The sequence below is a fragment of the Solea senegalensis genome, linkage group LG1 (assembly GCF_019176455.1).
Source record: "Solea senegalensis isolate Sse05_10M linkage group LG1, IFAPA_SoseM_1, whole genome shotgun sequence".
NCBI lineage: Eukaryota > Metazoa > Chordata > Actinopteri > Pleuronectiformes > Soleidae > Solea > Solea senegalensis.
Genome location: NC_058021.1, coordinates 37,015,915 through 37,028,268, shown reverse-complemented (window position 1 = coordinate 37,028,268; position 12,354 = coordinate 37,015,915). Strand labels below are relative to the sequence as shown.

At 42.8% G+C, this 12,354-nt stretch overlaps 2 protein-coding genes across 2 annotated transcripts; both read left to right on the top strand.

Moving 5' to 3' along the window:
* The first annotated feature begins 117 nt into the window (after positions 1-117).
* Positions 118-3,398, top strand: epdr1 (ependymin related 1). The gene is made up of 3 exons (XM_044037500.1): positions 118-408; positions 1,647-1,855; positions 2,574-3,398. Exons 1-3 carry the CDS (start codon positions 170-172, stop codon positions 2,765-2,767), a joined length of 642 nt encoding a protein of 213 aa, XP_043893435.1. The 5' UTR covers positions 118-169; the 3' UTR covers positions 2,768-3,398.
* A 4,281-nt stretch (positions 3,399-7,679) lies between these two features.
* Positions 7,680-12,002, top strand: znf622 (zinc finger protein 622). Its single transcript, XM_044030216.1, has 7 exons — positions 7,680-7,784; positions 8,930-9,491; positions 10,061-10,342; positions 10,423-10,585; positions 10,945-11,060; positions 11,269-11,409; positions 11,818-12,002. Exons 2-7 carry the CDS (start codon positions 8,936-8,938, stop codon positions 11,949-11,951), a joined length of 1,392 nt encoding a protein of 463 aa, XP_043886151.1. The 5' UTR covers positions 7,680-7,784; positions 8,930-8,935; the 3' UTR covers positions 11,952-12,002.
* The last annotated feature ends 352 nt before the right edge of the window (positions 12,003-12,354 follow it).

Genomic DNA, 12,354 nt, shown 5'->3' with positions numbered 1-12,354 from the left:
TAAAATAAATAAATAAAAGCATGAAAGTATTTTAAAGACTCTTAGCTGTTTTGAATTATAATTTTAAGCGTATAGTGGTTGCATTTTATTTTGAAGGTCACACCCGGAAACAGTTGACAGCAGCAGGAGCAGCAGGAGCAGACGGGACCAGTTAACGGACTGAAACGTCATGCAGCGACTGTTGTTCGTGTTCTTGGCCACTCTCGAGGCGTCGGTTCTCGGCCTCCCCGGGCTCCGTGAGTCCCCGGCGGCTCCCGAGCCCTGCGCCGCCCCGCAGCAGTGGGAGGGCAGGTGGGTCGTGTACGACCACGGCACCGGCAGGAACAACCGCGCGGCCGTGTCCTACGATGCCCTGAACCTGAGGCTGCGAGTCCTGGAGCAGCATAAGAAACACACCCCGTGTCAGAGGTGAGAAAAAAACACACTATTAAGTTTGATTTATTCACATTGTCCTGTTTATGTTGTGACGGTGAGAGAATATACGAGACATAAGTTAATTTAAGTGCGATATCTCATAAATATGAACCACTCACTCTCCCACACCAAAGTCCATAGAGAAAATCAGGGATTTCAGCTTGTGGTCTACTGCTGCCTCCTGTGGTCACTTTGTGTCAGTGACCTGAACCTGAACAAAGGATTTCAAATGGCGAAATCGCTAAATAAGACATTTGAACTTAGTGATGGATGCCTAGTGCTTGCTCATTGTGTGAACTGTTGGGGGTCTCTGCTCTCTTTGATGTTGTCTATGTACAGTGCCTTGAGATAATGTATGTTATGATTTGGCGCTATACAAATAAAATTGAATTGAATTGAATTGAATTGATGGAGGCAGCAATGGATCAACAACTCCTGTGTGTGTGATGTTAAAATCACTGGTTTTCTCTATGGGCTTTGGTGTGGAAGAGTGTGTGGTTTACAAACTTAAAGGGGACATATTATACCCTATTTCACCCATTAAAATAGTTCCCTGGTGTCCTAATGAACATGTCAGTGACATGCTTACCATAAGGTTACCATAAGGATGAAGCATCATAGCAGTTCAATAACCCTGCTAAACCCGCCCCTTTCAGAACGTTCGGTTTTCGTGCATGGTCAGCCACCAACAGCACACTTGTCCCTCCGCGTTGACGTAATACCACTCTTCCTCCCTCGCCTGCACTCTCGCAGGGACAAGGTGGAGCTAAGGTGGAGCTCTCGAAGTAAACTTACTGGTGGGGCGGTAACATTCGCGGTGAACTGCGCATGCTGTCATCATAAGCGCAGGGAATTCAACATCACATGTTTTATCGGCTATACTTACACTAAGGGGGACCACGAAAACATGACTGAGTATTCTTTTTCCACACTTTGGCGACTGGTTGGGCCTCCAGAGTCCCAAATATAAGTATTGAAATGGTTAAAAAGTTGATTTTGCATAATATGTCCCCTTTAACTTTCCTGTTGGATAAGTTTGTCTCACAGTAAGATAAAGACGTGAACATGTGACATAAACGTTGTAGACTTAAACTGACGTAGATTTCATATAATATGTTTTTTTTCTTTTGTAAAACTTTTGTATGTAAGCCACTCACTCTCCCACACCAAAGTCAGGGATCAACCCTTGATGTGACGAAGAAAACAGCGTTCATCTCTCTCATCTCCGCCAGGTATTTTGAATACATCTACCTGTACCAGAACATGGTGATGTTCCAGATCGACCAGAAGACCCAGGCCTGCTCTAAGCTCGCTCTGACGGAGGCCTGGGATCCCTTCGACATCCCCGACAACTCCACCTTTGAGGACCAGTACATCATTGGCGGTCCCGGGGACAACGTGGAGGTCCAGGAATGGTCGGACAGGAAGCCGGCTCGCAAACGTAAGTCTGATTTATTTATTTTTTTGTACCGTTTTTGTCTTATGATTTCTATACATGTTTTGCACATAAGGATTAGAAGTATGCCTTTGCCAAGTTTGAAGTTTGTAACCCGCTCACTCTCCCACACCAAAATCTATAGAGAAATAGCAATGTTAATCCAACTGAGCTACCGTTGCCTTATTTGGACGTTGGAATCACATGCAGATCAAAGTCCATCGGGCACAGATTTACTTTGGCTTTGTTCCTGGAAATGTTTTTGCCGACTGGAACGATGTCAGGGTAAAGCAGGTAGATACACATCTCTGTTTAGTCTGTGCCACATAAAGACCCTGGACATGAGCTAAAGACACGTCTTCTACATTATAATTGGGTGAGATTTACCCGTTCCACAGCTAGGAACTGTCTTTGAACCAAAAAGGTTCCTTGTAGAACACTCGGAGAAAACCCACACAAACAGAAACATAAAAAAGAATAAACACTGTACCACAGTCTCATCCTGTCTTTCAAACGTACTCTAAAAGACTACAGAGGGTTGAGTCGGAAAGAGAGAGGAAGAATGAAACATTGCTGTTGAGATCAGCAGGAGCACGCCCAACCAGAAGGTACTTAAAACAGGGACCTTTTTGGGGCCACATCGATCTACCTGGTAGCTCCATTTAGTTCCTGTGGTGGAAACGTTGCGGCTCCAGTTGAGTGTTTCTGCTTATGTCTCCTCCAGATGAGACCTGGGTGGGCGTTTACACTCTGAAGGACTGCTATCCGGTGCAGGAGACCTACATCAAGAACAGCAGTGTCACCACCTCCACCCGCTTCTTCAACCTGCAGCTGGGTATCAGCGACCCCAACGTCTTCACCCCGCCCAGCACCTGTCAGTCTGCCCGGCCCGAGAGGATGGCAGAGGCCCACTGCTGAGGCCTCGCCGCGCCTCACCTTTGACCTTAGAAGCTGAACAGCACTGTGACTCTGAGGCTGAAACCACAACCAACTATTAATTAATTAATAATTTAATATCATTTGGATTGCAAATTACAACGGGTACATTTAATGCACTACATGGTAAAAAAAGAAGAAGAGTGTGCATGATTTTGGATACAACCTCTGTCTTCCTTTCTAGAGAATTTCGTTGTTGATTTGCTGCTAATTTCCTTGAGTTGTTATGCTAACAGAGGTGTAACGGTTCGCATGTGTTTAGTACAGTTTGTTCTGTCTATAGTTTGCGTTGTTCAAAGATTAGAACGGAACGTCATTACAGATAGAAGTGCTAGGTTATTATGATGCTATGTGATTAGCTTCATGGTAAATTGTGACTTAAAGTAAAAGAATTTTATTTTTATTTTTAATAGGGTTGTGTTTTGCTTTTAGTCTGAAATAAGGTCCATTGTACACATTAGCCTGTAAGTGCTATGATACATGCTAACAAAAAGTTAAATGAGAGCGGAGAGTTTGCCAGAGAACTCGCAAGTTTGTCCTCACAGACTCTTTTAAGCTAGTACCAACTTGTTGTATAAGCTTTCTGCTTCCTGCAAATAAAACACAAATCTGACTTGTTCTCATTTGTGAAGATTATGATAATGTGGGATTTATTTAAATGATGTTATTTTCTGCAACAATACAAAAAAGGATGATGCTAATTTATGGTTTAGCCAACAAATACACTGCTGTACGCTGTTAGTCACTAAGCTGCCAGCTAGTTTACTCCAGCATTCCAGCGTTAGCTAGTGTTTTTCTGCTTATGGCGGACATTTTCCTTTATTCGTAACAAGCAGCTCATTTTAAAAAGGTTGTGATCATGGATTGTCCAGCCTTTAAACCGGGGCCTCAAACTCAATATGACCTGGGGGCCAATGAACTTCTAGTTTGGTCAGGAGGAGGCCGGTCAGGTGAAAAGAAGTCCCAAAAGTTTGGGGAATAACTAACCGTTTAGAGATCTCTTTAGCCGTCCTGGAGTCGGGAGAACGTTTTTTACTGGGTAATAACGGTGCAGTGGAGGACATTGAAGAGCTCTTTACCCGGGTGATTTATTTCCTGCAGTGACGAAGCTCTGAGGTGAAGCAGCAGATCAGATCCCAGCAGGAAACTGGAGTGAGTCGAGTCAAAGACGTTCAGAAGAAGCTGTAGAAGCTTCTGAACTCAGAGGATCACACCCAGTTTCTCCTCAACTACCGCTCACTGTCAGCACTCAGTCCATCTACACACTCGTCCACCATCAACGTTCAACCTCAGAGATACTGTGAAGACATGAAGGCAGCTGTGGCAAAGGTCAGAGGTCAACTACAGGACACTGACTGAGACATGGACAAATGTCTTGCTGACAGTGACTCTAGTGGATGTTTTACTGCCACAACCAAAGTCAAAGAGCAAAGCTGAGCAAAACAGATTATAGACTTAGACCTATCAGAGGCAGGTCCTCCAGACGTCCATGTAGCAGTGACGTACAAGAACATCAGCTGAGGGTCCTCAGATGATAGCTTATTTGGATATAATGACAAATCTTGGGTGTTTCATTGTAGCCGTAGCCGTTGTTACTTTATTCACAACAGTGTCAACACTGAAGTTTCTTTATTTTGGTCCTACAGACTGGTAGTTTACCTGGACCAAAGTACAGGTCTTCTGTCCTTCTACAGAGTCTCTCTCCTCCACACAGTTCACTCAGCCTCTCTATGCTGGGGTTGAGCTTAGTCATTGGTCAAGTGTTGAGACACAGCTGAGTGAGATCTGTGAACTGAGGGAACAGTGAGTTAAAGATAGAGTTTGCAGCACTCATGCTCAGCCTGCATTTAAACAGGGAATGCCTCCAAACATGTTTGTGGTCCAGCTCTTGTGTCTTCGACTCAAGTGTTTCCCACATCTACATTTTAAAGATCACTCAAATGACAATATGAATTGTGATAAGCGCAAAAATGTGTGGAACGTAAGCAACTTCTTGACTCCCATGTCTGTAACATGTCTAAGTGGTAATCAAATCCTCTTTAACTTTATTTTCTTAACTAAAAAGCTTGGGAAAATGTTTCAAATTTGTTTAGAGACTAAACATGTCTCCCACGACCCATTTCTGGGCCCCAACCCAGACTTTGGGAACCATACGTGACCCCACCATTTACATATATTATATGTTTCTTTTCATTCAGTTAACTTGTGCTCTACACAATAAACATGATTTATATGTCTTTCTGTCATGTAATAACTGTTTATATAACTTCTTAGGTAGTTGTGGGTATGAAAAAGGCAATAATCGATAATAATCTGCATCTGTGTGTCATGATATGTAAAATAATACATCCTGATATATACATGGTATGTGGAAGCCACAAGGCGGCGCTGGTTAGTAGAATAAAAGTTTTGACTAAAACCTTCAACAGGTCTGTCGTGCTTGCTCCTCAATAACATAACAAAACACAGTGCTGAAAAATTAACTAATGTATTTCTACTTCCGGGGCTACACTGTTAGGATTGAGGCTCAAGGTGGCACTAATGCGGCAAAGACCTCTCCTCAACCACCGTCAAGTGAAAACGCAAAGTAGAAATTGACCCACGCATGGTGGATCGGCGGAAGTGGAAGCGGATGAGACGGACTGAGATGGAGGGAAAATTGAACAAGCTACATGGTTTTGTTTTGTTTTTTTCTTATTTTGTTTTTTTCTGGCATAATCTGGTTTGTGACTGGGTCCTGTTGGCAAGCCAGGCGGATGACGATGAGGATGATATGCAGTGTGGAGGCTGGACACCAGTTGCTAGTAGGAGAGAACAGGGACAGGGGCAAAACAAATGGGAGGAAGTAAATCAAGGCCATAAAAGAGGGTGGACAGAGGACAGTTCGGATGAGGAGAGAAGATTTAACCTTGAAAAGGTTGCAAGGGAGGAATTCAAACTAATTCTAAAATTTAAAAAGGAAGATGAGCATATCAGTCTAGGACCAATCGTGCTATCACGGGAATTGAAAAACATGGTAGGGGAAGTGGAAATGGCTAAGATCTTGAGAGATGGAAACTTGTTAATAATCTGTAAAACAGAAGAGCAGAAAAATAAAGCATTACATATCAAAAAACATTTGCGAAAAATGGACAAGTGAAAGAAGGGTTCGTTAATGGAGTTGAAATAGGCAGGATTAAAAGATTGCTTAGAAACGTCAATGGAGAGCGGATTAACAGCATTTCTCAGGAGTTTCTCAGCAGTTTCTGGAGTCCACACTTCCTGATAAAATCGGTATCGGATGCATGAGTTTTCCGGTCAGACTCTATATTTCTGTTACAGATGTCAGAGATATGGTCACATTGCAGCGGTGTGTAAAGGAAAGCAGAGGTGTCCCAAATGTGGAGGTGAACATAGAATTAAAGAATGCGGAGAAAATGTACTGGAGAAATGTTGTAACTGAGGGGGAAACCACAAGGTGACATATGGGGGGTGTGAAATCAGGAAGAGGGCTGTGGAAATCGGAAATGTAAAAGCAACTAACAACATAAGCTACGCAGAAGCAGCAAAAAGAGTACAGGGACATAAAATAAGGAATGTAAATGACAGATTGAATCAATTCCAAGCATCAGGGATAGGCCAAGCTGAGAAGAAAGACAAAGAAGCTCTTAATATAGATAAATTGATCTTATTCATGTCATTAATTGCACTGATCAAGCCAAACACAAAACGAAGAGATAAGATAAGTTTTTGGGGATAAAAAACATGTGCTGGGAAGACATCAATAAAAAACTTGAAATGGAAGGGAAACTTGGAAACTTACAACAACAAACTGATTATCATACAATGGAATGCCAGGAGTTTAATTACTAATGGCCAGGAATTTAAACGATTCATTTACAAGTATTCAGATAAGCCAGATATTATATGCAAGAGACATGGTTAAAACGTGAATTAGAATTTGTAATCAGGGGTTATGAGGGTATCCGTAGAGACAGAGACGGAGGCAGTGGAGGGGTATGCGCAATAATTGTAAAACAAGGAATACAATATAGCATATTAGGTAAAGGAAGGCAGTTTGAATATATAGCAATTGAAGTCTGGACAAGAACAGGAAACATAAGAGTGGTACATTTTTACAATCCATGTAAGAAACTTTCAGTAGAAGCAATGGACGAATTTAATGCATACATTGAGGGGAAAATTATATGTTGTGAAGATTTTAATGCGCATAGTACACTGTGGGGTAGTAAAAATGATGATAATGGTAAAGTGATTGAAGAGCTGATGGATGGGGAAAACCTGGTATGTTTAAATGATGGAAGAAGCACAAGAATTAATATCAGATCAGGCACAGAGTCAGCGTTAGATCTTACACTGGTGTCAGACTCTCTAGCAGGTGTGTGTTCATGGGAAGTGATCAGAGAAACAACAATAGGAAGCGATCATTACCCCATAGATACGAAACTAGGGATTGACTTTGAGGAAGGTGGCAGGAATCTTGGGAGAAGGAAAGGAAGGGAAGGGCATACTTTTTAGTGCAGGAAATGGTAAATAAAGACAAGTGCACTTTTAGGTATAGTAGAAAAGACTCAATCTCAAGATTGATGCTTGGACACTGTGGGGTGAGAAGTGGGCTGGCTCTGACTGGTAAGCATCCTGATGGCAAATGTGAGTGTGGAGACAGTGAGACAGTAAAACATGTTCTTCTCCAGTGGAAACTATACTCCAGTCAAAGGAGGAATCACCTCAGGAAACTTGGAGCAGAAGGGGAAACGCTTTTAAATCTGGATTCTTGGATTAAAACAAAAACATTGATGGATTATCTTCACAAAACAGGATTGTACAAAAGGATTTGATGTAGGTCTCAATAACAACCAGTAGGGGCAGCAATACGCCATAGCTGCGTCCGAGCCTGCCATACTAAAGAAGAAGAAGAAGGAGCAGGAGCAGCTCCACGCGTGTTAGGAATTCGCGTCTAAAAAGCACATTTTATCAGAGAGGTCGTTTCGCCGAAAAAGTAAGTGAATACAGACCGTTGTGTGGTCTTGTCTAGAATCACATATATGTGTGTCACGTCTCAGAGTTGGACTGTTTTTACCTGAAGTCATTTATAAAATGCATGGAGTTTGGTTTGCTAGTTGCTAGCCAGCCAGTGCCTGAAGTTTGGTTAGCTCGTAGCTAACACGGGAACACGGTTTCCGTATAAACGTGTCATAGCAGCAGGTTAGCAGCTCATGTTTAAGTCCATTTAACTGTCTTAATGTTACATGTGTTGTCCTTGCGTTTCACTACAGATATATTCAATGAACGTCGTAGCTCGCTGGTTAGCTCGCTGGTTAGCTCGCTGCTTTGCGGCTAGGCTAGCGACATTGATGTTATGAAACTGTCACTGTAAACGTCTTTTCCGCGTGGCACAGAACGTTTAGAGTCGGTTAATTTAATATTTGAAGTAAAAAAAATATTTTGTCTACATTTTATCACGGGCTCGTAGACCAGGAAATATTAAAATTGAACAAATATATATGGTTAAACAATAGTTTATATCACTAGTGGAGTAATTTAGAATTTGGTTTGAGTGTTTTTCAGCTTCTTAAATGTGAATAAATGTTACGCAATCACTCAAACTTTTATTTTTTGGACCAAACAAGACGTTGAGAATGCCTGTATTTACAGGTTTGGTCCAATATTTCGGTTCATAGACCAAATAACTAATAAATAAATCGAAGAAAAAAAAGCCTTTATTGTCATTGTCAGTGGCGGCTGGTGACGTTTTATTTTGAGATGGCGCAATCAGCAAGTCAGTTTTTCAGATGGACTGTGGTAACATAGTCCAGTGGTGATATGCAGTTACCGCATATCACCACTAAAACACACCAAAGCACCGTTCTCATGCCTGATACTGTAATTTTAAAAGATTCACTTAAATGAAACTAAAACTACACAACAAATTTTAAAGTTTAAAGTTTTTGTCTGTATTTTAATTTTGCCTTCTCTAGTACTCCTTTGTTCGCATAACATTTTCCATATATGTCCTTGTCCGGCATTAGGCCATGTCCACTCGGCCGTGGGAGGTCTCAGTGATGCATCAGTGCCTACTTCTTTGTCCTCATGTTTGGCTAAAATCTCAATGGGTTTATTGTCTTATTTTTGTTGTAATTTCAGGCTGTCATGGCGTCCTACACGTGCATCAGCTGCAGAGTTGCGTTTGCAGACGGTGAGGTGCAGCGGGCGCACTACAAAACCGACTGGCACCGCTACAACCTGAAGCGCAAGGTCGCCGACATGCCACCCGTCACAGCCGACAACTTCCAGGAGCGCGTGCTGGCACAGCGGGCTGCCGCCGAGCAGCACCTGAGCAATGCGGCCGTCACGGAGGGCTGCGCCGTCTGCAACAAGAAGTTCTCCAGTGCCAACGCCTACCAGAACCACCTGCAGTCCCACAAACACCAGCAGGCGGAGAAGCAAGCGCTGCTCGCCGCGCAGAGGAAAGTGGAGAAGATGAATGAGAAGAACCTAGAGAAGGGACTCGGCGACGAGAAGGCGGACCGCGATGCTAGGAACGAAGCTCTGCAGCAAGCGCTGAGGGAGCAGCAGAGGTCGAGCCAGACGCCGGAGGGAGCGGCGAAGCAGAGGTCGGAGAAGCCGGACGTAGCGCCGCGTTTGATGTGGCTGGAGGAGCAAGCTAAGAGACGAGAGGGAGGAGAGGGAGCCACCGCTGAGGAAGGTAAGGGATCTGTTTATCTGTAAATATTTTACTGCTGATTTCCTCAATCAATTCACATGATCCCGATCAGGGATCCACAACATTATTGTTATCGGCCAATGTTGACTTTGTCGGATATCAGCAAAAACTAGCAAAGACCTCCGGTTGCTAACAGCTTGTGGATATCATGCGAGATTATCGTCTCGCTGATAGTCTACGATATCTACGTCACATGTTCACGTATTTATCTCACTGTGAGACACACACACTCTCACTCTCCCACACCAAAGCCCATAGAGAAAATCAGTGATGTTAACATTACACACACAGGAGTTTGAACACAGGAGTTCAAATATGTTATTTTGTCACTTTGGCTTTCAAAAGTCTTCAAAAGTGTGTTTTTGTGAGAGACAGAGACTTGAGTTTCCAGGCTGAAAATCTGTGTTCTAAAGAAGCTGGTTTTTAATGTAATTATGTGGCCTCGTTAAATGTGTTTTTGTGACTTCATACAATAACACGACTGTAGCTTCAACTGAAACGTTATCAGTCATAAATAAGGTCATTGTTCTGTTTCCATATCCATCTTCCAGAAGAGTGGGTGGATGTTGACGAGGAGGACGACGATGATGATGAGGAGGAGGAGGAAGAGGAAGAAGAAGAGCTGATGGACGAGGAGGAAGCAGACTCGGCGACTTCCTCTGAACTCCACCCTGCCGCGCTGCCCGGCTCCATCCCCGTCACCGACTGCCTCTTCTGCTCCCATCACTCCAAGTCGCTCGTGAAGAATGTCACGCACATGACCAAAGTCCACGGCTTCTTCATCCCTGACGTGGAGTTCCTCGTGGACCTCAGGGGCCTGGTCCGGTACCTCGGTGAGTCTCAGTAGTGGTCTGTGGTCTTAAGTGTGAGAGAGTCAGGACCAGCTGAAAAAGTGACTGTTTTTCTGTGACAGGAGAGAAAATCGGTGCTGGTAACGTTTGTTTATGGTGCAACGAGAAGGGGCGCTCGTTTTACTCCACAGAGGCCGTTCAGAGTCACATGACAGACAAGAGTCACTGCAAACTCTTCACAGACGGCGATGCCGCCCTGGAGTTTGCTGACTTTTACGACTTCAGGTATGAAAGACTTTCTAAAGAAACTCAAGTATTTTCACAGTTAGGATTTGTTTTTGTTTCTGAGAACAAAGAATGTGTCACTTGTAATAATCGGCCGATTATTATGAATCAGATATGACAAATATGGACCTGATTCATCTGGAAACATTGGTCAGCTTTATGGGGAGTATTTTTCTGTTTCTTGCTTTAATAATAACGAGGGGAAAAAATATTTATATTTATATATGAACCCGACGTCAGAGTGGACTCTGCACATGCCTGCAATCAAACTGTGGACGGAAGATTTCACTCATGAGGATGTTGTTGTTGTAAACATGTTGTTGTTGTTGTGAACATGTTGTTGTTGTTGCGGTGAACAGGAGCAGTTACCCTGACAGGAAGGAGGCGGAGGACTGTGACATGAACGCAGACCAACTGCCCGACGACAACAACCTGGAGTACGACGACGACACTCTGGAGCTCACGCTGCCATCAGGTGACCTCTACTATTATCATTGTTGTTATTGTGTAGTGTCATTGCCGTGGCAACCAGTTTCATTCCCACAACACAGAAAAACCTATACTTCAACGTCACTTTGTTATATGTGCAACAAGGGGGAGCTGTGTGTGTGTGTGTGTTTGCTGTCTGCAGGAAGTTTACCATGTTTGTTTCTCTGTGTTTCCTGTCTTTGGTCTCTGGTCAGGCGTTAAGATCGGACATCGCTCGCTCATGAGATATTACAAACAGAGGTTTGGAGCAGAGCGTGCTGTCGCCGTGGTACACAACAGGAATGCCGTGGGCCGCGTCCTGCGACACTACAGAGCTCTGGGCTGGAGAGACACAGGTAATAAAAGTCATTTAAACTTGTACTCACAACCAGAATTAGGAGCGTCTCGTTAATCCTTCAGATTATAAATTTTCTGTGGATTTACGGTCATGTTTGAGGAGGTTAACGAGCAGAAAAACTCCTGAAACTTGGCATGAAAAAATACGATACTGGGCGTAGATCCCGGACCTGTGCGTTGCTCAACATATATGTGTATATATATATGTATATATATGTGTATATGTATATATATATATATATGAATATATGTGTGTATATATATATATGTGTATATATATGTATATGTATACCTCTACAGGAAGTCAACCATTTTGAATTAGGGTGTCTACTTTTGGCTTTTTATTCTTTATATTATTCAAACGTCATGGAAATGTGTTAACTGTGCGTTGTCTCACCATCTCCTAGGCAACGGCTCCTTCTATCAGAGGCCGAAGGACATGCAGTACGTGCAGATGATGAAGTCAAAGTGGATGCTGAAGATGGGCATGAGTCACAACAGCACCAGACAGAAACACTTCAGAGCTCAAGTCATGTTCTAAACAAACACGTTTACTAAATCTCATTAATAAATGGCTTTCATATTTATTGTAGACACTTGTCTTTCTTCAACTTAATAATAACCCTTTTATTTATATTTTTGTTTTCAATGAACTCCCAAAAACCACTCGCTCTTCAGGAGCTGCTGATCCTCTGCTGCCTCGTTTGGGCACTTTGTGTCACTGAGTTAAGTCTAAATCAAATATTGGAAATGAAAGGCCCCAGCATATATCGTTTTTATATTCACATTGATGAACATATGTGAATATAAAAACGATTCATCACACACACACATACACACAGACTGCAATTGTATAGCTGTGTAGATATACAGTATGTGTGTATATGCTCTTCAATGTGAACACCCTCCGTGTGTGTATATATATATAGATAGATATATATGAT

Excerpts from the sequence above, each read along its gene's own strand:
- epdr1 (XM_044037500.1), top strand. The coding sequence starts at position 170 with ATGCAGCGACTGTTGTTCGTGTTCTTGGCCACTCTCGAGGCGTCGGTT. Across the intron at positions 409-1,646 it reads AAACACACCCCGTGTCAGAG|GTATTTTGAATACATCTACC; the intron begins GTGAGAAAAAAA and ends CATCTCCGCCAG. Across the intron at positions 1,856-2,573 it reads CAGGAAGCCGGCTCGCAAAC|ATGAGACCTGGGTGGGCGTT; the intron begins GTAAGTCTGATT and ends TGTCTCCTCCAG.
- znf622 (XM_044030216.1), top strand. The coding sequence starts at position 8,936 with ATGGCGTCCTACACGTGCATCAGCTGCAGAGTTGCGTTTGCAGACGGT. Across the intron at positions 10,343-10,422 it reads GGGCCTGGTCCGGTACCTCG|GAGAGAAAATCGGTGCTGGT; the intron begins GTGAGTCTCAGT and ends TTTCTGTGACAG. Across the intron at positions 10,586-10,944 it reads GCTGACTTTTACGACTTCAG|GAGCAGTTACCCTGACAGGA; the intron begins GTATGAAAGACT and ends TGCGGTGAACAG.